The 27948-nt window shown below is 38.4% G+C and overlaps 3 protein-coding genes and 1 long non-coding RNA gene across 8 annotated transcripts in view; 2 read left to right on the top strand and 2 right to left on the bottom strand.

Annotated features, from left to right (window-relative positions):
* The window catches only part of LOC121640163 (CD276 antigen homolog), a 223305-nt gene that overhangs the window by 2560 nt on the left and 192797 nt on the right, over positions 1–27948 (bottom strand). The gene's annotated exons all lie outside the window — the stretch shown is intronic.
* The window catches only part of LOC121640153 (CD276 antigen homolog), a 167487-nt gene that overhangs the window by 53646 nt on the left and 85893 nt on the right, over positions 1–27948 (top strand). The window contains exons 7-10 of one of the 4 annotated variants that reach the window (XR_006010377.1): positions 5943–6002; positions 6208–6287; positions 6404–6463; positions 7933–7998. Coding sequence is in view for 3 of the 4 variants with exons in the window: in XM_041985840.1 (XP_041841774.1) it covers positions 5943–6002; positions 6222–6287; positions 6404–6463; positions 7933–8003 (257 nt within the window). In the remaining variant the exon portion in view is untranslated. Of the gene's footprint in view, positions 1–5942; positions 6003–6207; positions 6288–6403; positions 7480–7932; positions 9840–27948 lie in introns of those variants that run through there. The other 3 variants (XM_041985840.1, XM_041985841.1, XM_041985838.1) reach the window with 3 other exon arrangements.
* Positions 931–8494, bottom strand: LOC121640235. Its single transcript, XR_006010419.1, has 3 exons — positions 8417–8494; positions 6863–6868; positions 931–945 (listed from the first exon to the last, which is right to left on the bottom strand). It is a non-coding gene; the product is annotated as an uncharacterized LOC121640235 (long non-coding RNA).
* LOC121640179 (zinc finger BED domain-containing protein 4-like) lies at positions 23993–25034 on the top strand. The gene is made up of 2 exons (XM_041985886.1): positions 23993–24419; positions 24518–25034. The coding sequence occupies exons 1-2, from the start codon at positions 24029–24031 to the stop codon at positions 24841–24843; spliced, it is 717 nt and encodes a 238-aa protein (XP_041841820.1). The 5' UTR covers positions 23993–24028; the 3' UTR covers positions 24844–25034.

Here is a 27948-nt window from a genome sequence, read left to right as displayed (position 1 = left end):
AAGTACCACCAACATTTTCGGCACTCAATCAGCTCAAGTGCAGCAAAAAGAAGCTGAGACTGTGTTTGGGTGTTTTGTGGGGTGGGGTGTCAGCTTTTCGGAGGTACAATGGCACGAGTCAATTCCGTTTGCTGAGCTACGCGCGTTAAAGTGATTGGCGCAATTCTCAGGACTCTTGTTGCTTTCAGCATCACACCGATGAGAAACTCAGTTTTCTCTTACCTGTAACATGTTCCGTGTCTATCAGCTGAACCCAGACAATCAGCCAAATAAACACCATAAACTTCTTCATCTTCCGTCGCAAAATGAACAACGTCCACGTAAACAGTTTCACAGTGTAATCAGTGTGTAATCATCAAAACAATAGTCATCACATCCATGGCATGTAATATTCATGTGTAAGTTTGTTTCATTCTGTCTTGAAGTATTAATGGGAGAGTGGCGCCCCCTGCTGGCAGAAAGTGACACCGTGAATCTGGTGCAGATGAGATAAAGACAGACAGCAGTTATAACTGTTTTTTCCCTTTTAATTATGCTACTTTAATGTTAAAGACAAGTGTGCTGGAGGGGCTTTTTGGTTCTCATTGTCAGTTGCAATGTTTGTGTTCTGCACATTTAACATTCTTTTTAACCTTTTTTCAATAAAAGATGTTTAAAATTGGTCTGCTGAAATGTACATAATGTAATGCTGTTGTGTAATGTAGGCTAACTGTGTGCATGTGAGTGGGTGAATACAGTTGTGGGATTGATGAATTAATAATTCTGGCATAAAGTTAAAATTTGACTCCCTCATAATGATTCAACACAGGCATCCCTCTCATCAGTTTACAGTTGCGGTGAAGGAAAAAGCAATGACGAATTAAGTCATGTTTGCTCTTGTATATGAACTTTCAAAACAAATATTTAGAATTTTTAATATAAAAAGTGGCATTTTATCCAAACTAACTCTTTTAACCATGCTTGAGCCATTATAGGTGCTGAGAAACTTCTGACAGGTCCGTGGCTGGTAGATGTGTTACCATAGTAACAGACATCCACGTGACAACTCACTATGGCGGTAATAAAAGAATTTAATATGGTCAAGTTAAGGGCCATTTTGGTGGGTATATTGTAATTTTGCTGGCAGGACAATTTTATCTACAAGCTGTTTAATCCCAGCTATTTTGGGGCAATTTGACTGTTTTGGCTGCTCTTGACAGAAAGTAACTGTGCGTCCTGTTTTGCCAAACGCCCATATATGGCCTATATAGTTCTGATTACTCTAGGCACTCGTATTTGAATGAGCCAATTCCAGGGACTTTGATAGGATTAATATATTTTTGTTTTAAATGATCACCATGGAAATCGAAGTCATACGACGTGGTGAAACGACAAGGAGTAACAACACATGATAATGAAAAGCAGTAACGACACGTCAAAACTCCATGTACACGTCTTAATGTTTTAGGCACAAATGGAACCTACTTACACACACTCCAGAGTTAAACATTGAATGTTTGAGCTGTAGTCAGTAAAAGAGAAAGACTTTGGAAATTTTTTTTTTCAATAAATCCATTTCTGAAGCATATTATATGGTGTGGCGTCTGTTTATGGTTATTTTATCTAATTGTTACAACCCTCCCCAGTATGTTAGAACCCCACCTGGTAGTGGGGTAGGTTGTAATAAAGAACCACCATGTGTTTGACATTAACATACAATGTCTGTGATATTCTTACAGAGTTTCGAATTGGTGTTTTTTTAGTAGACAAATGTGGGTATTTCATATAAAAGTTTAAGAACTGTAGCTCAAAAATTCAATGAGTGCAACAACCATTCCTGTTGTCCCCTATGTTGAAAAACAGATGTGTCAAGTTCCTGAAGATTAGGCAAAATGTTTAATCAAGTGTTATGTAGTCCTAAAACATCATTTTGCCTCCACCCACCCTTTTAACCTTTTATCCACGGCACAAAAACATCTGTTTTCTAGTGTATGTATGGGTGAGGATATATTTGCAAAATAGCCAAATCCGTGAGTCATCCAATACTCACGGAAAAATAAACATTATGTAATTTAACATACACACACACACACACACACACACACACACACATATATATATATATATATATATATATATATATATATATATATATATATATATATATATATATATATATATATATATATATATAAACAAATATATTTACCAAAAAGAAAAAAAATCATCAGAACAATCAAATCAATTACCAAAAAAATTATATTTACCAAAATTTTATTTTGGTGACAGTGATGTTAAACGGATAAGTAAAACTCAAAAGTGAAAGTATAAATACATCCAGGAACTCTGGTCGGTGTCGGACGGTGTGAAAACTGCTGGACTGCGTTTCTTTGTTGAACAGCGGATGAAATCTGCTCTTTTAGCGGTTAGAAATGATGATGTTTAAGCTGCTTTTGTGGACTGGATGCTACAGTCTGCTGTCAGTCACGGAACAAGTTACAGGTAAGTTAGAAAATATCTCCCTGTTAGACCTAAGTAGTCTTTTCTTTTTTAATCTGTCATCTTCTCCATCATCTTTCTTTTTGGCTCCAAAACACGTTTGATAAATAGAACAAAAGATTTCTTTCTTCTCTACTTTCTGCTAAAGTCTCAGCAACAAGTGGAAAAATATTAAATCTTCTAGTTATAAACTGCTGCTGCAACTACTCTAATTGTTTACTCTGTAACCAGATAAACTGGTTTTGAATTTTCCAACGTGGCGTTATCTCCCGACTTTCCTCGTTGTGTGAAGAGGTTTTTATGCAGGAAGTGGTTTTTACTTATCAGCTGACTAAATATATAAAATCACATTTTTGCCATAAAAAAAGAAAATAATCTTATCACTTTATAGCGAGATAAGTTTCATTGTTAGAACATGAAACGATGTCTCCTGCACACTCACAGTGGAGGATTGAATCAAAGAGAATATTAGATGCAATTTGTTGGTTTCCATTGATAGGTAATTATATTTATGTGAATTAGACTATATGAACACAGTCATATAAATAGAGAAGAAAAACTGGATTATAACTAAACTACAGTGACTTTGTTGTGATTTGGTATGACACAAATAAATTTAACTAAACCTCCTGGATGCATATCCAGTTTCATTCAGACAGTTTTTTACCGTTCAGTCACAAGTTTAACATCTTTGCTTGTAGGAGCCATATGTCGGGTTATTTATTTTCCCATAAAATGTATGTGCGCACAGCGTGGTGACATCACTGGTGATTGTGGGTGGCACTGTGGGTGTGTTATCTTCATTAATTAGTACTCTCACCTGTGTCTGGTTTGGGGCCTGAAGTATGGAGGCAGGGTGAGCTTGGGGAGAAATTTTCTATTAACCGTCATCATTATTATCATAGTCACTGTCATTGTATACCATTAACATCATCTAAATGCACACTTTTATATCCTTGCACATCTAAAACAACATCAAACACAGTAAGTGGTTGTTTCATGAGAATGTGACATGGATGTGAAGCAATAAGCATCGTGACAAGTGAACTGGTTTAGCGTGACGCGTTTTGAATTTAAATCCTCAAGTATTAGCCTGCCGCGGCATGTGGTTAGATTTGGAGTTGGTGCGCCGCAATATTGCCTTTTACAACTTTTACATTCTGTTTGCTCCAAATTTTAATCCCACTTGGCTGGAGATGAATTACCTTCAAGGACCTTATAATCCTTTCCATTACTTTCTATAGATCAGTCAGGTGCCACAGCTCTTTCAGGTCTGCAAAGACTAACTGCAAACTCATTAAACAAATTAAAGGCAAAGTAAGTTTATTTGTAGCACAATTTAACGACAGGGCGATTCAAAGTGCTTTACAGAAGATAAAAAGCATAATTAAACAATAAAAACAAAAGAAAATGGAAAAAGAAAGAACATTGGATAAAAATATTATTAAAACATGATCAAGTTTAAAGATTCCAGGGTAAAAGAACCAGATGCAGACTTGGACTCTAAATAAAAACTAGTCAACTGCAGCAGAGAACAGGTGGGTCTTTAAGTGGATTTAAAAAAAAAAACAGTGTTTCAGCTGATTTGAGGCTTTCTGGGAGTTTGTTCAAGACATGTGGAGCATAGAAGCTGAATGCAGCTTCTCCATGTCTGGTTCTGACTCTGGGAACTGATAAGAAACTGGAACCAGATGACCTGAGGGTTCTGGTAGGTTCATACTGGGTCAAGAGGTCACTGATGTATTTAAGTCCTAAACCATTCAGAGCTTTGTAGACCAGCAGCAGAACTTTAAAATCTATTCTCTGATGAACAGGCAGCCAGTGTAAAGACCTCAGAGCTGGACTGATGTGGTCCACTCTCTTGGTCTTAGTGAGGACTCGAGCAGCAGAGTTCTGAATAAGCTATGGGAAGGTGGCATAATTTAGCCGTTAGAGCTTCTAATGGCAAAATTGCCTGACTAGGGCCCTTCTCCCCCGATCGCTCAGTTTAAGCAGCCAGCCAGCTCTAGGAAGAGTCCTGGTGGTTCCGAACTTCTTCCATTTACAGATGATGGAGACAACTGTGCTCATTGGGACGTTCAAGGCAGCATATATATATATCTATATATATATATATATATATATATATATATATATCTATATATATATATATATATATATATAGATATATATATATGCTCTGTACAAGAGGAAATGCCAGTTTAGTATAAGAGAGGTTTCGCCTGAATGATTACAGTATGATATACAAAAGGTTTTAGTATAATGTGTGAATGACTTAAATTTCACGTGTATGTTAAAAGGTTTTTTCTCAATAATGTCTCAAACAGCCCCTCACAATCAGCTGTTGACCTGTAGAAGGAGACCAGCAGCTGTTGGTTCAGACTGTTCCTCTGATTAATGACAACGTCGGCTCGGTGTTTCTCCAGATAGAAATCAGTTTTTATAAAGAAAGTTGTTGGTGCTAAAGGAGGAAGAATATTTGTAAACCTTGTTTTTAATTAAAAAATTTTTATTGTGCATTATCTTTTTATTCATTCTGATGAAGCAGCAGCTGCTCTGTAAACTTTGACTTTAATGGTTTTAGAAAACAAAGATCTCATCTAAATGTTTGTTTTTCCAGAGGAGTCTGAAGTTACAGCAGAGTCGGGTCAGGATGTGGTTCTACCATGCCACCTGGATCCTCCGTTTGATGTAACAACTCTGACTGTGGAGTGGAGATGGAACAAAGCTACGGTGCTCAGATATCGAAGTTCTGGACAAGATGAAGATGTAGCTGGTCCAGAGGCTCAAAGGTTCAAAGGCAGAATTTCTGTCTTTGAAGATGAAATGATTCATGGAAACATTTCCCTCAAACTAAGTAAAGTAACTGAAGAAGATGCAGGAAATTACACCTGTTTTGTTCCTAAACTCAACTCTCAGGTAAAAAAAAGGAAACATCGATCTGAATGTTGGTGAGTACTGATGGACACATTTAAGAAAAAGAAGTATGTTTATAAAATGTTTACACTGAAACACATTTTATCCCAATTCAGTTTATATTTTCTTTGTGTGGAGAAACATGTTAACATGTATTTATACATGTATGACCTGAATATTTAGTCCTGTTATTTTCTTACAGTGTCGAAGGATGAATATCGAAACAAGAAAGGTAGATTTTTGTTTGATCTTCAGTAAATCTCATATTTGAGTTCTTCGTAGTTTAATGTTATCAGTGCAACTCAAGCAAGAAGATTATAAATGAAAACTTTTATAAACCATCATGGCTTTTTAATTCGGTCCAGGTCAACAAAATATTGGGTTGAGCAACTTTTACCTGCCATGGTTTTATTTCTGGTTGTCTCTTTAAGTTCTGACTTTGTTTTATGTTTTGGGGGATTGAATGTTTTGTCTTTAATTCAGTTTTCCTTGTAAAGTGTTTGGTTTTCTTTCTTCTTTCCATAAATCGATTCTTTATCTTTAACCAGGAATCAATGATCCAGATTCGACTCAGACTCCAACTTCACCTTACCTGACTGATCTGATCGGTAAATAACTTCTGTTAACTAACTGTTAACAGAAAAATAAAAAGTATAATATTTACAGTTTAATATATTTTCTCTCCACCAGCAGGAATCAAGTTTAATGAGTTAAAAGTTAAAATAACTTCCAGTTACATTATTGATTAGATTATAATTACTCTGAGTTAAAGTTTTATTTGTATATTATTGTTGTTTTTATTAACATTATCAGTTTTAAATTTGCAGGACTTGTCATTGGTCTTAGTGCCTTTGCTGTTCTCGTTCTCGTTGCTGGTTTAGTTTATTATAAACGTGAGTCATAAATTTTTTATTTTTTTTATTTGTACATAATTGTTTTTATTAACATTATCACTTTGAAATTAAAGTACTTTTAACTTGTTTTCTAATATGATTTCTGTGTTTTGCAGGACTTATCTTTGGTCTTACTGTTATTCTTGCTGTTCTCATTGCTGGTTTAGTTTATTTAAGTAAGTCATAAATTTCTCCTCTTTTCATTTCCTGCAGATTTTTTTCCTTCTACACTTTCAGATGAAGCTAAACAGAATTAAATGTGTTCATTAGTTTCTATAGATTAAGTTTTAATAGATCAGTTCAACACAAGAGTCTTTTAACAAGAAGTTATAATAGTGAGATAATAGCAATAAAAAAATAAACATAATATTATAAACAGAGTATTAAAGTGAAACAATGCTTTCTATAATAAATAAAACAAGTCACACGTGTTTATACATCAGTTCATCTGTAATTTTGAGTCATTGTTAAAGAAAAGAGTCAGAAACATAAAATGAATCTTGTATTAATGACGAATGTTTAACTGGAAAAATTTCATAGTTTTCATTTAGTAAAATGTAAAATAATCACAGAACACAAAACTTTGTTTTCACACTCGGACACAAATTCAAAGATCTAATCACTAATCAATCAATAATCTGACCCACGACTGTGAGAGTGACGGCTTGTTGACACAGAGAAGGAACCTTCATGTAACTTCTCTGTCTCACGTTTCTTTATTTTCCACGTCACAACGTCACATAATCCATTTAATATTATTCAGCGTATGAAAGGAATCGAAACAACTCGTAGAGGACATGATGCATGATTGTGGTAAAATAAAATCCCTTTAAATATCAGAGATAAGACCAGTTCAGGTAAGAAGAGGATAGAAATCTACACATCAAACAGCTGATCTCAGGTTTTAACATAAATAACTTGGTGATCTGCTGCGACTTCACGCTGCAGACAGGAAGTTCTTCTTATTCTGTCTGTCAGACTCATCTGAGACATGTTTGATTAAATTTTTATGTGAAATCATCTGAAATCCATAAAACGTTTAGTTCTTTGTGAGGCATCATGACAGGTTTGTAGCTGCACTGAAGATTAAGTTCAGAAATTTTCCAGATCTTGATATAATTTAATGTCCAAAGTGTCCACTCCATCCCAGGTCGACCTGGTGACCTGTGGTGCTGCAACCATAAATTTCTGAGTCCTGGTTTTTACCAGTCAGCCCCCCCCCCCCCCCCCCCCCCCCCCAAAGTTTTTGGAGGACTTCATGTCTCCATAGAGAAAACATCCAGAATCCAGGGACTGATACAGATGCAGACAGATATCTTCTCAGAGTCGTGCTGGACTTTAGCATGAAGCAACTCTCCAGAGTTTTCTTTCAGAACAACACAGACTGAATATCTTAACTTAGATGTTGTAGTTCTTTCTGCAGTACATTACAGAACTGTAAGCTGCTTCCTGACTTTTAATATTAGAATCAGACCTGAGTAACTCTTTACATTACATTATTTTTCCTTCTCAGTCTGATGGTTAGTTTTTTGTTTTTTTTTACAAAAAGTAAAGCTAGGGTTAGAGTTAAATGTATTTTTACCAAAGTGAGTGAAAGAAAATAGCCATGGGTACTGAAAATAACTTCTTTTGTTTTGTGTTGTAGGTGCACATGACGGTCAAGGTGAGCAGCAGGACAACAACCAGGAAGAGGAGATTTTAAATGAGCCGAACTAAGACAACGTTTAAACATCCGTTTGATCTGTTACTCAACCACTCAGTGGAAAAAAGTTGGGTTTTATTTCATTATTTGTCACTTCTTAGCCCACATTTTCATACTTTCTGTATATTGACTTTCAGTGATTAAACCAATTAGCGTTTCCCACTTTGATTTTGACGAAAACACAAAGTCTGAACATTATATTAATAATAATTAATAGCGCGTTCTTTTCTTATAAAAGACGCTCTTTGCTCTCGGCTTACATGCATCCAAGTTCGACGCGCTCCAGCGCTCTTTGGTTCAAAACAAATGATCATGAAGTCCAAACATTTCTTTCCTCTGGATCAATGATTTTATTTCCAAAAGTGTTAGCGTTTCTTACCGCACCATGACGTGACTGGCAGGCATCTTTCTTTCTTTTTATCAAAACAAAACAAAAATAACCAACGCTGGCCGCGGTCTAAAACTGTATAGCTGCGTGCCTGAAACCGAGAGCTCACCTGGCCCCAATAGCCAACACTAATATAGCCCAGGTGCTGCAGTCACCTGTCCATAAAGAGGGGGCGGAGATGAGAAACGGTATCAACCATGCGCAACAGTAAACAATCAAAATAAACAATTCATTACTTTAGTTCAACTCATAATTCAAATCCTAATACTTCACATTTTTATCTCATAAACTAGCAAATAGAACAAATAACAGCCATTCAGAAACAATATAAATCCATCAAAACATAACACAATAATTTGGCTCCTACAATAATATTTACTAAATCTAAAACACTTTCATGTTACTGAGGTTGTTCCATCTTTTTAGTCAACATCTACAGTAGCTGATATTCCTCTCTTACATTTCTGCCCTGTTTACCTCCTCAGTCTGCTAGTTTTTTTCCTTTTTTTTTTTGTCTCTTCTGTTTTTTTGTGATTATTAACCAGTTTAGAGGTTTATTGCCACAAACTGGTGGACTGGAGTAAACTAAGAAATACTCAGCTGGTTCTGTAGATGGATGTCTACTAAAAAAAAGACTAAAAGCATCTCGTGCTTATGACTGAGGGCCAGGCTTAAGAACAGTGTCCTCCATACCAGAAGCAGCTGTATTAGATGGCAAGACCAAAGTCTCTGATGTCTTTCTCATGTGAACATACAGCAGCTTCTTCATAAAGCAGCTCACACACGTCCTACAATCATGAGGTGTGAGTTTAAAAACACTCCAGGATGGCTACAGGTTTCTACTGTTATGTTTTCTAGTTTAAGTTAAACTTAGACCTGATACTTGATCAGGTTCAGGATAGTAAAACCACATGTTAAGATTGGTAATTTGGTAGTTTGTCAAGTTAATAAGAAAATGAGATGGAAATACACTATTTAAAGTTTAACTTTGACTGAAAACTGAGATCAAAGCTTCAGTTTGTGGACAAAGACTGAGCTGTTCTTTTAATTAAGGGTTCTGTGAACATGTCAGACCTTTAGTTATTTTTACATGCACAGAAATATTCTGACATTACTGTGAAGGAAACACTGCCTTAAAACAGCTTTTTCTGATGATTTTACCTTGAATAGATACAAACATGAAACACAGCGTGGTTTCTACTTTGTCCATTTTTTATCCTATCTCAGTAAGTTTTGGACTAATTACATATGTTAGTGTTTTTGACAGTCAGGAGAGAAAAAGTAAAATAAATAAATAGATAAACAAGATAACGGGCTTGCTGTGCAGATCATTGGGATTAAATGTAATCCAGATGTCAGATCCAGATGCTTCATCAGCAGTGTGTAAGATCTGCCAGTTTTCTAAGCTGTGAATCATCTCTAAAAAATGTGATTTCTTTTTAAATAAAAATCTTTTTCCTCAGTTTATTTTTGTTTCTTTTTCTTTACTGAATTACAGTAAAGCTTTGATACAGATACTTATCTCCTCCTCAGCATTTGTTTAGACCTGTTTGTGTGTAGGTGTAGGAAGGGAGGGAGACGACCACTCCCCCATCAGGACAGCAGTGGGTCCTGCAAAGACCAGGAAGAGATCAGAGAACACGACCCGTCTACAACCATACTGAGACAGTAAAATGTTGTTTCCACTCATTTTATTTATTCTAAAACTGGTTTATAGTCGAGCATCAGTTCATTTCCTCGTTCATACCTTTAACCAGAGACTGCTGAGCACATGATCTTTAATGCTGTAGAGAAAACTGGTTTTGTATTTGCTTTGCTTTATAAAGTCATTTATAATAAAGATTACACTGTTCCCGGAACAAACATCATTACATTTAACTAAAACGTTTGTCTTGTTGGGAAGATTCCACCACTTGTTTTTACTGGCACTGTTACTGCTCCAGTCATTAAACTGGTTTGTTCAGGGATGAGGACATAAAGTTAACACTGCAGCTGTCTTCAGCCTCACCGCAGGTTTACTAAAACTGACATTGTTCACAGTTTCTACTTATATGATCATCAGAATCTCCTCACTGTAAAAATGGGAGGCTTGTTTATTTACTATGACCTCATCCTACACAGGTGTGTGTTGGAGATGCTTCACGTTTAAACACAAAACTCATTATTTCTGATAACAGTGAAGACTGTAAGGTTTTCCACAAAGTTTAGGAGTTTGTTTATGGGAATTCTTTCAGATTTACATTAGTGAGATCAGGCACTGGTTTTACTCTGATTCATCCCTCAGGTGTTCTGTCAGGACTCTGCAGGCCCTGGGTGGCTGGTCCCTGGCGGGGCCGGCGGCTGCCGATCTTGGCCCACTGGGGTCTGTGCCCCAAGACTGCGGGGGGCTCTTGCTGGGGCTCTCCACTGCCACCCTCTGGGTGGGGCTGAGATAGTCTTCGGGGTGGGGTAGCTTGGGTTCGTGCTACGGGGTTTCTATTCTGATGGCCCCGGTCTCTGGGCTGCTCTGGTCTGCCTCAGCCTCAGTAGAGGCGTGGTCACATATGCATGTTTTTTCTCTCATCACTCCTCATCACTGATCAGTCCCTACGCCCCATCCTCAGCATGCTGACACAGTTACTGAGGTGTCCAGTGGGTTTATATACTAAGCGATAATTTTTCTTTTGTTTTCTGTGTGTTTGTTTCTGGTTGGTGTTGTGATACGTTTGTGATATGTCTTTTTGATTTGGTTATTATTTAAAAACTTTTAACCACTGGCAGCTCTGATTTTATGTAAAAGCCGTAGGAAAATTTCTGGTGTTTTATGTACAAGTGTAACAGTTTGTTGTCTGATGATGGTGTGGATTGAAGGGTCATTGCCTTCTGTCTGTGGTGTTTTTGTCTCCTCTTTCCTCTTTTTGCTTCTCTTTGCTGTCTTCCTTCTTTTTCTGTCTCCTCCAGTCAGGTCCAGCAAGATTACATTATTTGATTGAGTCAAATTATATAAAAGATGTCTGAATAAACTTCAAACTTTATCGCTTTTTAAAAATGCACATAATTTATTAGTTTACAGGCTCTGTGAGATATTTCCCCAGATTCTTTACATAGTAAAGGAGGAATCTTATCAACTCTTCATCTGGGGGAATTTGATGCAGTTTCAAAGCAAAATGGTGGTGATATAGTACAACTGTTTAATGAAGCTCACCCTACAGATGCCCAATGAAAACACATGACTGGCACTAATGGTTCAATGTACACTTCTCCAGTTTGATCCTAGAGTTTCCCCTTTGTTACCTGCAATGGTTGGACTGTGTGTAGGTAACATGGTGAAAATAAATCATACTTTCATAAACGTTGATGATTTAAACCATTTAAGCTTTAGAATTATATTTCATGTATCAGCCACATGTTAATGTTGAGCAATGATCTAAATAGTTGGCATGGAGTCAGAGCTGAGGCGATAAATACTGTTTTATGCTGCATTAAAAAAAAAAAAAAAAAAAATGGTACATATCTGCTGGAAATTTAATTTTGGCAAATATTTCAAAGCGAAAACACCAGCCAGATAAATAATGAAATACTCCATGCTTGGGGTCATGATAAGAAAAACATAACTGATTCAGAAATGTACATAATAAATGTCCATGTGCCATCAAGACAAGTCAGAAACATAATATTTTATATTAGAAAGTTACATAATTTTATGTATCTGTATATGTTTTTATTTATTTATCTTTTACTATTGGCCTAATAAGTCTTAAGCTTAGCTTAGTTAGCTTTAAGCTACTAGGAAATCTTTTATTACCTTGTTTTACTTTTTATCTAAAATGCAAACCATATTGTGTTGGTATTAGTGGCCATGAGCACATAGACATGGCAGCACCACTGCCAATATGACTGACCTTGATATTAAGTTACTGAAACTTGTAGCCGACCTGATTGCTCTGCTTCTTGCTCATATTATTAATTTAAGTTTAAAAACACGTGTATGTCCCTTTGAATGGAAAATAGCACAAATTATTTCTTTACTAAAGGATAACAAATAATTATTTTCAGGTAAAAATAGTAGAACTATTAGTATGTTACCTGTTCTAGGTAAAATAATGGAGCAAATCATATATGAGCAAAATAAAGATTACTTTAAGGAAAATTAGTTAAATGCAGTACATCAACATGCATATAGAAAATGGCACTCCACAGATGGCAGACGATTAGATGGGAACAGATGACAACAGAATTGTTGGTGCTCTGTTGTATAAATTAATGAGGCACTGTGCAGAACATGATAAACTTTAATTCATTTGATCCAAATCAGGTGTGGTGGAGCATAGAAACATCCACTGTAAACCTGCAGGACTGTTGCCCTTGAGGACCAGGGTTCCCACTTTTACTCTAATATTACTGAACTGTAAATATGCAACATTAAAGTGTCAAGTTGCAATGTGCATTCAGCAAATACTGTAAATACAACTAAAGTGAATTAGTGCTGCAAAGACTGAACATTGGTAAAATTAAACATGAATATAAAAACTGTGAGCATTGCATTAACTTAAACATTTATTGTGTGCTGTCTTGCATACCCTGCATGTGGGTTTTCTCTCACTGCATTTGAAATGACTTCAGTTATAGTGTCTAAGCTTGTGCTTAGATGCACTAAAGACTGCTCCATTCATGAGAGCCACTAAGAAGTTGTACTCAAATTCATCATTCATCATCATCTGCCAGCATCTTTGTGTTTACACACATTTAAATCTGATTTGAGCATGTGTGAGCAATGAGAAGGGGTTTTGTTAAATAGATATGGACATCCATACCTATTTAATAGGTATGTGTCTAAAATTTTGACTGGTATCATAAGTATACACTACCGTTCAAAAGTTTGGGGTCACTTTGTCTTGGGATTCAATAGGGAAGTGACCCCAAACTTTTGAACGGTAGTGTAAGTGCATTTGTATTTTGTTAATTGTTAATTAATTGTTAATTGTTAATAAATGAATTGTTAATTAATTTATTGTTAAATTGTTAATAATATTGAAAATATCACACATTTCACATATCCCTTTATTATGCAGCTTACATACATAATAAGTTGCCTTTAAAATTAAACCTACCTCAGTACTTCAAACCCTCAGCCAGCTGATTGTATCAGCTCTTCCGTTGCATCAGGACATGGAAAAGTATGGCACTTTTTACAAATATGCATCTTTGTTGTCCATGTGTTTTGTGTCATCATGGACAAAAGACAGCTTTGGATCTGGATAAAATCCAACAGCAGGAGCGTTGCCATGCCAGTTACAAAGGCCATGATGTGTCCAGGATTCAATGTTTGAATGAAAGCTTTTTCTGCTTCGGGGAGGTTTCTAGAATTGAGATATTCCTCCAACTCCTTCTCTATAAGAGATAAAAGTACAAAACAAGAAAAAATGATCATGCATGCAGCTTTTAACTGCTCATCTGTTATGTTGTAGCTTTCCCTGCAGCCGGTTAGCTTATTTTACTGGTTAGCAATGCACATGCAAATTAGATTTACAGCAGTGTGGTCTAGAGATTTAAAATCAATTTTTTAAATCTTAAGCACATAAAACACCCTTGTTGTAGAGTGAAAGGGTTAAACAGTTGGTTATTATCTTGGTGGACGTTAAACATTTTTAAATGGTCAAGAGGCAAACAAACATACATTTATGATTTTTGAGCCTGTGAACCCCATACTTAAATAAATTATCTCGGCTTGTTCATTTGTACATGTATCAGGTACTTTAAGAAGGTAATTTAGGGCTTATCAGGAAAGAATATATTTAATTTAAGTTTGATTGCAAATACAAGTACCTTGGACTTAATGGAGAAACTCTCTGAATTTAACCACTATTAACTCCTCTTTTGGTCTTCTGTTTCTCACCAGGACAGAGTAGCTAGGTTTGATGACTGCAGCATCTGCCATAACATCACTGGGTTCTTTCGGCATGTCCAGAGTGATCCTGATAATAGGAGCTTGCTTTAAGAGTGGAAGAACCTGTTAAAATGTTACACATATTTAGTGGTAATACGAATGAGAAATAGAGACAGATCAGATTTTAGATGTTGGCAGTTTCAGGAGAAAGACACAATCTTGTAGTTATAATTCAAGGTCTACATACAATAAACAGGCTCTTAGCAAGCAAGAATACAGTTTGGCATGAAAAAAAAAACAAACTATAGCTAAATATACACTACTGTTCAAAAGTTTGGGGTCACTTTGTCATGGGATTCAATAGGGAAGTGATCCCAAACTTTTGAACGGTAGTGTATGTTAGTATGTAATACATTTATAAGCAGACTTATTTATAAGGCTTATAAAAATGCATAACCTTCAAATGCTCCACTATCTCTGTAGATTTACAGGTCTGACTGTTCAGACAAATAGAAGAATTCACATCTGGGGCCATAGATGTCTTCATGGTCACATACAGCATAGCAGTACTTTTCATGAATCTCCATCTACTAAACTGTCGGACAGCAGACTTCCACACATTGGTTCAGCTGATGAAGACTGGTCTGTAGGCAGTTGTGACAACACTCATGATTCCTATCATTTCTTCTTTGCTCAAAGTTTTTAGAAATTTTTAAAGCAGAAAGTTTCAATTTACAGGGTTGTAGTTAACCCTCCTTTTACAAGCTAACAGTTTCAGAAAAAGATAAAGCATGACACGTTACAACCTCCTCATACAACATCAACATACCTACTTACAACATATATTAAACACAAAGAAACAAAACTTTCCATTATCAAATAAATTTAGGCCCATAATCATTAAAGTAGATATAAACTGATCAATTTAGCCTTTAACATTTTTTAAAGGTGGGGAAGGATTTCAACACTTTCAAATTCTCATTGAGCCTTCTAGCAGTTTCTTCCACGTGACATGCATGGAGGCGGATTCTTCTTATGCAAGCGATGTCCAGTATGTACAGCCTTTTGGCTTACCTGTACCAGTGCTTTCTTTGTATGGACATGTGACCAGCTTACATTAAGAAGGATGGAAAAATTTTGATTCTTTGCACAGTTTCTTCTGATATCAAGCATCCTCTTCCCCTTATTCCGTTTGTCTTCTATGTTTTATTTCTGATAAAAGAAAAAGAAAAAAAAAAAACAGGCATGTGCAGACCAGATCCATGCCTGCACATGCCTCGTCACAGATAACTGAGCTACAGAACTGTGCTTGTTGCTCGCTGCAGTGGCCCACTGTTAATGCTCCTGTTGATAAAATGGTACCAAAACACTGAACTAGGAAACAATTTGGACAGGAAGTCGGCTTCAGCTGCAGATGACCACGTCTACTGCTTGTCGGAGATGAAGTTTGAAAGTGGCAAAGGTGAAAAAAGAACTCTTAAGGAGTTCAGTGAGTCGCCTCCCTCAACACCTTCCAAAGGTAAACACCCCACAAAGTTAACCAAACCCAGCCCCACAGCAGGCGACATACTGGGAGCTATTCTGGGTCTGCACATGCGGTTTGATCAACAAGATGCCAAGATGGCAGACATGAACAGCAAAATATGTGAGAACTCCTTGATGATAGATAGTCTTGCCAAATCCATTGAATTTAATGCAGCTGAAGTTCAAGAATGCAAAGGAAAAATCAACAGACTGAAAAAGGAAGCTTCTGCCATACGGAAAGAACTGGACGAGTTTAAAGAAAAAGCAAAACAATGAGACCGGTATGCTTGAAGATGGAACTTAAGGATCAAAGAAATGAAAGAAAATATAGGTGAAGATATCAGGAAGGACGTGATTCAGATTCTCACTAAAATTGCCCCAGAATGGTCAGATGGTGTGGAGAACTTTGTGGATACTGTGTACCGGATAGGCAGAAAGGAAGAGGGCAAGAACCGCCGGGTGATCGTTCGAATTACAAAGCGCCTACATCAGGATGGAATGTGGAAAAGATCCAAGACGGCAAAGGTCTGCGAGGATGAAAAAATTTGCTTTGCTGAAGACTTGACTTAGTCCCCCACGATGCCAGATTGCAGCAAAACCGCAAAAGTATTTCGGCAAACCACCCTTTCATCACCACAAAGCAAGAGATTAGCTTCCATGAAACCGACCATGTCTGAAGCCAGGTACCAAAGTGGATAGGTTTTGTCCTCTACCGTCTGTGGTACTATACGTACAGCGAAGCCGCACCACTAGAGGATGTGACAAACCTATTCACCCTTCCTCAAGTTTTGTATGCTTTGCTGTCCAGTGTTTTCTGAAGAAGAAGCTCGACTTCTTCATTAGTCCAAAGAAATGTTTCTCTTTTGCCTCACAGTGAATCCTCAGCAATCTTCTCTTCTCTGCTTCCAATTGGAACTTCCTGCAACATGCAGTGAGCCTTTATCTGTGCATGCGTTGTTTTGCTCTAGCTTTGGAGTGTTACTCTTTAGCACCCCCCACAGCCTGTAGTATGTACTACAGTGGTGTCCTGGGGATATTGAAGCCTTTCTATGGCAAGCCGTTTGAGCATTTATTCCATATCCTTGATATCATACATCAGTTTTTACTAGTTTGCATTATGCACAAACTAGTTAACATGTGCTCACATTTTATGGGTAAATAGACTAGTGGAACTCAAAATCTGACAAGTAACGATTTTTCAACAAGCACCTTAAAAAAACAAACTAGTTGCCTTTTTTAATGCACTAGTGGCCCCATGAGCTGAACTATTTACTTTGTATGTGATGAGAAATGTTAAGAAATATGTTCTCATTTTGTTTTACCTTGTTTGTTTTGACATCATGAATGATGCCCCTGTATTTGGTTTATGACATGGCTAATGAGAGAATCCTCCACACGTGCAACAATCAATAAAACAGGGTGTGCCCACAGGTGTGGGCTCCCACTCTAACTCATGCGCCTGACGGAGTACTGTGTTTTTTCATCACGTTGAACACTGCGCAATAATTAGATTCTGCTAACAGGTTATGGGCCCAGAAGGAAACATGATGCATACGTCGAGTGAGTATGGTGAATGCCGCAACGTTTAACGCGTGCACCTGAGAACGGAGCGAGACAAAGGAAGACAATGAGGAGAAAGGACAGAGAAATGGCAGCCAGCCGCTGGTCGAGGCTCGTTTTCAATAGAGACGAGAAGAACTACGAGCTGTGGGAGACAAAGTTTTTGGGCCATCTTTGTCTGCAAGGATTGAAAGACATTATTTTAAACGAACCCGTTACAGACAGTGACGAGGAGAAAAACGCCGAGGCCTACGCGGAGCTCATTCAGTTTTTGGATGACAAGAGCCTATCCCTTGTGATGCGTGACACGGCGGATGACGGACGCGCAGCTCTGAAGATTCTCCGTGGGTACTATGCTGGCAAAGGAAAGCCCAGAGTGATAAACTTGTACACAGAGTTGACTTCACTGCAAAAATCGCCTATGGAGAATGTCACTGAATACATCATCAGAGCAGAGACTGCGATTACAGCCTTGAGAAACGCAGGGGAAACGCTCAGTGACGGACTTTTAATAGCAATGATTTTGAAAGGGTTGCCAGAGACATTTAAACCATTTGCCATACATGTTTCCCAAATTGAAGATAAAATGACATTTGCTGAGTTTAAGACAAAGCTCCGGAGTTATGAAGATGTGGAGAACATGCGTGCAACTGCATCTGAGGACAATGTTATGAAGGCAACCGTGGAGTTTGGCACAAAGCGTGCGCCCGCAGGAGCAAAACACACTGATAATTCGGACATTGTGTGTTATAAATGCGGTGGTGCAGGTCACATAGCCAGATCCTGTTCGCGCAAACAGTGGTGCCATCACATCAAAAGCAACACACACAGCAGTGCAAACTGCAGGCGAAGCAAGCAGCGTGATAGAGCACGGAAAGTAGCAGAGGACACTGGGACCAAGGAGTACGCATTCCGGATAAGCGACGCGGAGATACCGGGGCGAGGTATCCAGAGGAAGGGTCTGATGGTGGACGCAGGTGCAACACATTATTACGGACATCGCGAAGTTCAAGAAGTTTGACAGCAGTTTCCAAGCTGGGACGCACTGCGTGGAGCTGGCTGATGGCTCCAGGTGCAATGGAGTCGCCAAGCGCAGAGGTGACGCAGGGGTGTGGCTAATCAACAGCGGGGGGAGGAAGCCACCGGACAACGTTAAGAGGCGCCTTGTACATCCCAACGTACCCCCAAGATATCTTTTCTGTGAAAGCTGCCACTTCAAACGGAGCCACTGTGATCTTCAGGGAGAAGAACAATATTCTGCTTCATAGAGACGGTACGAAATTCCCCATACATGTACACAACAAGCTATATTATCTACATACATCACAAAAGCACTGCAGTGACCAGTGTATGAAAAGCCGTGATTTGCAGAGTTGGCATGAAATACTTGGACATTGCAGTTATGCAGATGTAATGAAATTAAGGAATGTTGTAGATGGAATGGACATTGAGAACGATGATAAACCTGTACCACATTGTGAAATATGCACTCAGGGGAAGTTTACTGAAACCAGGAACAGAGGGCCAGATTTGAGAGCTAAAGCCCCTCTAGATATGGTGCACACAGACTTAGCCGGTCCTATAGATCCGGTATCCAGAGAGGGTCACAGGTATGCACTGTCTTTTACCGAGGACTGTTCTAGTGTTATCTTTGTATATTTCTTGAAATACAAGAGTGACACTGTACGAGCTACTGAAAAGTTCATTGCAGATATGGCTCCTTATGGTAAGATAAAATGCATGAGATCTGACAATGGCACAGAGTACACATGCAGTGAGTACCAAGCATTAATGTGCAGGAAAGGCATTAGGCATGAGACGTCTGCCCCATATTCCCCACACCAAAATGGTACAGCCGAGCGCAACTGGAGAACTCTTTTTGAGATGGCCAGGTGTATGCTCATAGAGAGCGAGCTGCCAAAGATGTTGTGGACCTATGCTGTTCAAACAGCTGCTGTGGTGAGGAATATGTGTTTTACTAACTGCACCAAACAGACACCTTACTACATGTTAACAGGCAGGCGGCCAAATATGGCCAGAATGCAGAAGTTTGGACAAGTGTGCTATGCTTAAAAACAACATAAAGGAAAGCTGGATCCTAGATGTGAGAAGGGCATTTTTGTTGGTTACGATAAAAATAGTCCCGCATACATGGTGTACTACCCCAGCACCGGGAAAGTACAAAAACACAGACTTGTTGAGTTCGCATTCAGGAAGAATGAAGACGTGCAAGATACAGAGGAAGATAGGTTTGAGCTTCAAAACGAAAGGAAATCTGTAATAAGCCGCTCAGGTAACCCACAGACAGCAGAAAGCCAGGAAGTGTTCACAAAGAATGAGGTAGACGAACATAATACTGAAACAGTGAAAATAGAAAATGAAGGAACAGTTGAAAATGAAGGACACAAAGCTGCCGAGAGACGCTATCCTGACAGAGAGTGAAAAAGGCCTGATTATTATTGTGATATGGTTTTGAGGAGGAGAGTACTAACATTGACTACTGTTACAAACTGTTATGCAACGTTCCGCAAACATACTCAGAAGCAATATCCTCAATAAATGCAAAACAATGGGTTGATGCTATGGATGAAGAAATGCAATCATTAAAAAATAATGCAACTTTTACCCTAACCACTCTTCCTAAGGGCAAAGATGTAGTGGGGGGAAAATGGATGTACGCACTGAAAAGGAACACTGATGGATAAGATAAGTACAAAGCGTAATATGTAGCTAGGGGATTTAGTCAAAGGAAAGGTGTAAACTACGATGACACTTTCTCTCCTACAGCTAGCATGACCAGTATCAGGGTGTTTGCCCAGAAAGCAGCACAAGATAACCTAGTTATCCACCAGATGGACGTAAAGACAGCCTATTTACATGCACCAATCGAGTGTGAGATCTATATCGAACAACCTGAAGGTTATGAAGTTGCATCAAAGGATGGTAATAAACTAGTGTGCAAACTAGAAAAATCCTTGTATGGCCTAAAACAGTCTGGACGCAACTGGAACAAAATGTTACATGATTATTTATGTGAAATGCAATTTGTACAAAATCCAGCTGATCATTGTGTCTATAGTAGGAATACTGACCAAGAAAAAGTGCACATAATTATATGGGTTGATGATTTGATTATTGCTGCCAGTGATGATAATGTCTTGAAACATGTAAAAGAAATGTTGAAGTCCAAGTTCAGAATGAAAGATTTAGGCAAACTGACACATTTTCTTGGTATTGACTTTGAACAGTCTATTGATTGTGTTAAAATGTCACAAGGTAAATATGTACAGAAACTATTGGAAGGATTCGACATGTCAAACTGTAAGTCCAGAGTTACCCCTTGTGAACAGAAACTTGACTACAGTAATGATGCTGATGTGATCGAGGATGTAAAGATATACAGAGAGGCAGTTGGTAGTTTAATCTACATAGCAACCTGTATGAGGCCTGACTTAAGTTTTGTAGTTGGTAAACTGTCTCAGTACTTCACTAGACCAAGTACTGAACAGTGGGTGACTGTGAAGCACGTATTGAGATACTTAAAAGGAACTCAAAACAAAGAACTATATTTCAAAAAGCACAAAGATGAGAATTTGATCTATGCTTACAGTGATGCTAATTGGGCTGCTGATATTAGTGATCGAAAGAGCACTACAGGTTACTGCATTAGTTTGAACACTAACGGACCTTTAGTGTCATGGAAGACTAGGAAACAGCCTACAGTGGCACTATCCACCTGCGAGGCTGAATATATGGTTTTAGCTGCTACTATGCAAGAATGCCTACACTTAAAACAGCTGCTTCATAGATAATACACCTATTTTGAGGTGTATTATCTATGAAGACAACCAGGGCACAATAGCTTTAGCGAAAAACCCTGTACAAAGACAACGTTGTAAACATGTTGACATTAAATATCACTTTGTACGATCTATGTTAAAAGATGATATGTACTTGGAGTACTGCCCAACCAGTGAAATGGTAGCAGACATCCTAACTAAACCAGCCACTAAGCTGAAGTTAATGACTTTTGAAACTTATCTGTTTGGTATGTAAACAGTGTGAAAGCCTATTTTTGTGTTTACATATGAACTTTGTAAAATGTGAACAAGTGGGGGTGTTAGAAATGTTAAGAAATATGTTCTCATTTTGTTTTACCTTGTTTGTTTGACATCATGAATGATGCCCCTGTATTTGGTTTATGACATGGCTAATGAGAGAATCCTCCACACGTGCAACAATCAATAAAACAGGGTGTGCCCACAGGTGTGGGCTTCCACTCTAACTCATGCGCCTGACGGAGTACTGTGTTTTTTCATCACGTTGAACACTGCGCAATAATTAGATTCTGCTAACAGTATGCCATACTTGTTAACTAGTGAGATACAAAAACTCTAACATGTGCACAGGTCAAGAAAAAAAATTTGTTTACTTGTTAACTACTAACTTATAATTTCCTGGGATAGTTAACTAGTGAGCATGACAATGCCCACTAGTTAACAAGTAAAGGCATAAGTGCTTACTTGTCAACTAGATGTTAAAATGTTTACTAGTTAACTTGATAAAGCCTATTTGGTCTAGCTAGTTATTTGTTGTGACAAAAATGCTTACTTGTGTGACTGGGCCATAAGTTCAATAAACCAGGAAAACTATCAGCGTTCCTAGGCAGTCATCTTAATTAAGCCCCTAGATGTACAGGTGAGGAACCTGGTAGTAAAAGATGGGCGGAGGCAACTTATCCCCTCAGGATCACAATATTTATTAACAAGATGTATAAAAAAAAAAAAAAAAAAATACAACTCCAGTCCAAACCAGTAAGGGTTCAAAACAAAACTTGCCACAACACACGGTTACCTTCTCATCAAAAGACAGGAGGCAGAGAACAACACCTGACCCTCCTGGTACATCCGTCTTTATAAAACAGAAAAAGAAACCATTACTCCAAATAATAACACAGTGAAACACAAGCAAAAGACAACGTACTTTCTGTCATTCAGAGGTTTCCGCTCATGTGGCAGCTAACCACCTGGGTCCTAAGACGGTACCTACGCCAACAAGGAGGGAGGCAATTTAGTAGTGATGGGACTAACGACACTGGTGCTTCAGCACTGTGCCGAGTGCACAAGTCTGAAACCCCGTATTGGTGCGTGTATTGCTTTAACAAAAAATCACGTGACCGATACAGGAAGTGTATCATTTGGATGTGCCGCGCCAAATTGTGTTAATAAGGAAACAAACTGTATCAACATGTTGTGTGTTTGTTGAATGGAGATTGCGGTGTTGCGGTGCCTGTTGGAGTGTTTGATTTGCTTTGCTTTGCTTCCACTCATGGATCGTTCAAGAAAATTGTCTCAAGTCTGGAATCATTTTGATCTTTTGACACCAAATAAGGTAAATCTTTACCTCCTTTGGGCATTGTTTACTGGTAGTTTTTAATTCAATGTTTCTACTCTTTTCTAGTAAGAGGTTTGATTTGTTTTCTGGTAAATTAACTTTTTGTTTTATTGCAGGTGAAGTGTCAGCTCTGCTCAACAGAATTGTCATACATCAACAAGAGCACGTCATCAATGCTGAGGCATTATAGAGCTCGGCATGACAATGAAGAGTTGGCAGACACTCCTGCTGTGAGTACCCCAGGTATGATGAAATTCTCACAAACTTTGAATTTTCAAAAATACTTTATTACACACAAAAGGCTTTGCATGACTGTAATATTATATGTGAAATTACAGTCCTTTAACAAGCTTTAAACCAAATAGTTCTTTTTGGCTTGCAGTTCCTAACCAGCAAGCATTGGATGAGGCTGTGATCAACATGATCATCAAAGACTGTCAGCCACTCACCCTCGTAGAAAATGAGGGATTCAGGGCGCTCATGCAGCTTGTTGCACCCTCATATGTTCTACCAAGCAGGACGGTATGTGTAAGAAATGTATGGTTGAATTAATTAGTGAGTACTGTCGATAGATAAATGCACAGACAACCATGTATGTATTCATAAGGTATTACAATATTTGTATGGTTATTTCTAGACCGTCAACGACTTGGTGGACCAGAAATATGAGGAGGAAAAGGAGAAAACAAAAAAGGACCTCCAGAGCGCCGTTGCTGTTACTTTAACAGCTGACATGTGGACCTCGATTAATATGGAGGCATATCTTGCTGTTACTTGCCACTATGTGGACAAAGACAGCCATGATTTCCGTACATCAGTCTTAGGAGTGCAGCATTTTCCACAGAAACACACTGCAGAAAACATGGCCATGGTTAAAAGGACCCTTATGGAGGAGTGGGGCATAGCGAGCAAGGTCAGGTGTCTTGTCACTGATGCAGCACCAAACATGATTTCATGTGCTCGAATACTACAAATACGGCAAACTATTTGTATTGCCCATACTATCAATTTAATTGTGAAAAAATCATGTGATCAAATTACAACACAAACAGAAACATGCAACAAAACACGGCAAATTGTCACATACTTTCGTACAAGCACCACGGCCAAAGAAAAGCTCACTCAAATGCAGCAACAGCTGGGAACACCAATCCATAAATTAACAAATGAGGTGCCAACACGATGGAACAGCACCTACCACATGCTGGAAAGAATGCCTGAGCAGAAGGAGGCGGTCTGGGTGTCACTGGCCACATTAAAAAATTATTACTCCACTGACTCCTGAAGAATTTGAAGTCATTGAAGAGATGCTCAGGGTGCTCTCTCCTTTTGACCAAGCCACAAGAGAACTCTCTGAGGAAAAAAGAGTCTCGGGGTCAAAGGTTATTCCACTGATGAGAATGATCCACATTGAGCTTCAACGTCAAGCCTCAGCATTAACAAAACCAGCTGCTCAAGAACTGGGTGCAAATCTGAGAAGGCGGCTAACTGAGTCCATCTGCAACATGGAATCACTCAGTGTGATGACACTGGCAACACTGTTGGACCCCAGGTTTAAAACAGTTGGCTTCTTTAGTCCACAAAGAGCAACGGAAGCTGTTAAGAGGCTGAAGTCGGAGTGTGCTGCTGAAATGAGGAGCCATGAGCCTGACCCAGCAGAAGAACCGAGCTCTTCACATGGATCAGAACCCAGTTCAGGTATGACAACACATTTGTTGTGTGTTTATATGTATATTTCTGTGGTTTATCATAAGTGTATTACCACATGACAGAATTTTTCCAAACATATTTCTTATGACACAATCTCTGGAAACCTCTGGATATGGAAGTTGAGGAGAGCCGGAGGACATCGAATACAACAGCAGATTCCATAGTTGAAGTCCAACGCTACTTGGCAGAAAGCAACACACCCAGAACACAAGACCTGTTGCAGTATTGGAAAAATAACCAGAAAACATATCCACACCTTTATCAACTGGCACTTAAATATTTATGCACACCGTCTTCATCTGTTCCCTGTGAACGAGTATTTTCTAAGGCAGGGGAACTGGTGTCCAAGAGGAGAAACCGCCTTGGAGCAAAGACACTTCAGAAACTTTTGATTCTCAATAAAAATGTATGAATGAATCCATTTTTAGTGTGTTATTTCATATGATTGAACACTTTGGTTAACAAGGATGAGGTCATATTTTAATTAAAAGACTAGCAATTGAATGAAGATGAAATATTATTTCACAGGCTAACGTTGGGTTGACAGCATGCAAGATTTTCCATCTTTTCATTTTGTTTACCTGCAATGATTTTAAATCTACAGCAGAGGTCACTATTGATTTGCCAACACAGTGTCAATACAGTGTCAACATAGTTTGTGTAATGTGTCAATACACTCCTTAAGGCATCGTCAACCCATCCCTACAATTTAGCATGCTAGTCCATACACATTCTACAGCAACCTTAAATCATTCACATACCGAACCAGGGCGCACGCCGCAAATCAGCGGGGACGAACACGCACACGAACCTACCGCTGTGGCGTTCTAGCTATCTTTATACCTATGGCGAGTGAAAGCTGACACTGATTCCCTGCCTAAGGAGACTGACGTGTCACATCCTACCCTCACGTCGCCACCTGGACGTCTGAAATTTCAATGGGTTTTTGCTAGATTGCTAACGCCAAATGGGCGGTGACGTAGCGGCGACGTCAAAAAATGGACGTCTGGTGGCGGCGACGTAGCGGCGGAATACCTCAAAAATACGTGTCAAATTCTGTTTGCACACACCAACGCCTGGATAACGTCGCCCCCCCATGAACGCCTGGATAACGTCGCCCCCCATGAACGCCTGGATAACGTCGCCCCCCATGAACGCCTGGATAACGTCGCCCCCCCATGAACGCCTGGATAACGTCGCCCCCCATGAACGCCTGGATAACGTCGCCCCCCATGAACGCCTGGATAACGTCGCCTCCCCATGAACGCCTGGATAACGTCGCCTCCCCATGAACGCCTGGAAGTATAAATAAAGTTGTTGTTTCTTCAAGTTTAATAATCGATTTATGAAAACAAAAGAGTGACGTTTTAATCGTTACTCTGCTCAGGCAAATGCTGGACGCTCCTACGCGTTGAACCAATCAGAATCCCCCCAATTCCATTTCTACTTGAAACTGCTACTTTGCGATTAAAATACTCTTACTTCAAATTCCCCCACAATATTCTAATTATCCAGTAGATAGCACTTTAGGTGAATATGTGTGGTTGTGCAGATCTCAGGTTCAGCTGTTAAAAAAAGCTGAAGTGACTTTATCCATATGTGCTGTCCCATTATCTCATGCACACAGTCGCCTTTTTAAGGTGTTCATTTTCTGGATTTCAACATCTTTCTCTGTAGTTAGCCTGAGTCCACTGACTAACACATGTATTAGACGGGGAAATAAAAAATGACTTCATGCCGTTAATTAGGCAGGCTGTCCGATGAAACTACTATTTTAGAGCCTATGCTCTAAAATAGTAGTATTCTATAGTAGTAGAAAGTCATCCATGCATTCATTCATTACTGTAGTGGCCTTCTAACAGGAATTCCTAAAAAGAGCATTAAACATCTTCAGCTCATCCAGATGCTGCTGCTAGAGTTTTAACCAGGACTAAGAGATCTGAACACATCACACCAGTTTTAAAGTCTTTACACTGGCTTCCAGTCAGTCATAGAATAGATTTTAAAGCTCTTCTGATTGTTTATAAATCCCAGAACGGTTTAGGCCCAGAATCCATCTGTGATGTGTTCAGAGAATATAAACCTGCCAGAGCTCTTAGATCCAAAGACTCAGGTCAATTAGTCCAGACCAGAGTCCAGACCAAACATGGAGAAGCAGCTTTTAGCTGTTATGCTGTAAACAAGTGGAACAAACTGCCAGTAGAGATTAAAGTCTCACCAAATGTAGAAACTTTTAAGTCCAGGTTAAAAACGTCTCTTTTCTCATGTATGTATGAATTAAATCTGCACAGTATCTTTTAACTTCTCGCATTTAATGTTTTGAATGATTTTGTGTTTAAATGATTTTACTGTAATTCTTCTTTTATGCTTTAATGTTTTAGGTAAAACACTGAATTGTCTTTAACCTGAAAATGTGCTATACAAATAAACTTGGCTTGCCTTGCCTTGCCTTTGCTGGGTAGTAACAAGAATATGTCAGTAGATGTCACCATTCTACTATAAATCACTCAAAGAAATGTAGCTACCAGAGCTGTCTTTTCAGTGACGCAGTACCTCTACCTTTTGCGAGCAAGAGATCATACTTCTCCTGATGATAGGCAGCGTTTACAACACAGTCTGCTATATATATTATAAATATCCCCGAATTAAGATCACTAAGCATTTCATCTGTCCATTCAATAGACCTATTTAAGAAAATATCTTAACGTGGCTGACATGTATTGCGAGCAAACGAACTTTAATGTGCTGAACTGCTGTTTTATAGCAACATTTTAAATTCTCTGTTTAATTTCTTAAACGTGAGGAAAATGTATTAAAACATTTGTTAAGCATGCATTAATTCAGTTATGAAAAAAGATAACTAATTAAAACAGATTGTACATGTCTTGTAGGCTATATCTCAGTTTTGATATTATATACCTTCTAGATGTAATACCTTAATATTTAGGTAATTCTTTATTGTGTCTATTGAAGCTTTACTTCGAAGCCAGTTTGTTCGTGAAGCATTTGAACTGAACTTTGTAGTGTTCTGCATGGACAGGAAAGCTGCTGTTTCTTCTTGTGTATGAACTACAACACTGAAAAATATGACTGCCTTGGTTTGTACCCTAAAAGCTGAAGTAGACATTTATTGTTTTGAACTTTTCTTGTTCTCTTAAACTTGTGCAAAAATAAAGCTTTTCTGCTGTCAGATGCCACCCACCGCTGGACCGAAAAGGATTAAAATAAATCAGAGCAATGTAATCAATCTTTTATAATGTTGTTACAAAATTTTTGTTGAGAACCACTGTAATAATCCTCAAAACGTTTGAGACATGTTTTTCCTTTCATATACATAATTTTAACAACACTTTCATTGGCGTAATATTGCTTCCAGTTAGTTGACTTCTAAACAACATCTGGAAACTACACATTTTGCAGTGACACATTTATCAAGTTAACGTACTAGATAAAGAAAGCTATATGTGTTTCGCATAGGCATTCCACACCTCCTAAGTCACCTTTATGATTTTATGTT

This window comes from Melanotaenia boesemani, chromosome 5 (assembly GCF_017639745.1).
Source record: "Melanotaenia boesemani isolate fMelBoe1 chromosome 5, fMelBoe1.pri, whole genome shotgun sequence".
Classification (NCBI taxonomy): Eukaryota; Metazoa; Chordata; class Actinopteri; order Atheriniformes; family Melanotaeniidae; genus Melanotaenia; species Melanotaenia boesemani.
Note: the sequence above shows the minus strand (reverse complement) of the source record. Positions and strands in the feature narration are given on the sequence as shown.

Excerpts from the sequence above, each read along its gene's own strand:
- LOC121640179 (XM_041985886.1), top strand. The coding sequence starts at position 24,029 with ATGCTCAGGGTGCTCTCTCCTTTTGACCAAGCCACAAGAGAACTCTCT. Across the intron at positions 24,420-24,517 it reads TGGATCAGAACCCAGTTCAG|GACACAATCTCTGGAAACCT; the intron begins GTATGACAACAC and ends CATATTTCTTAT.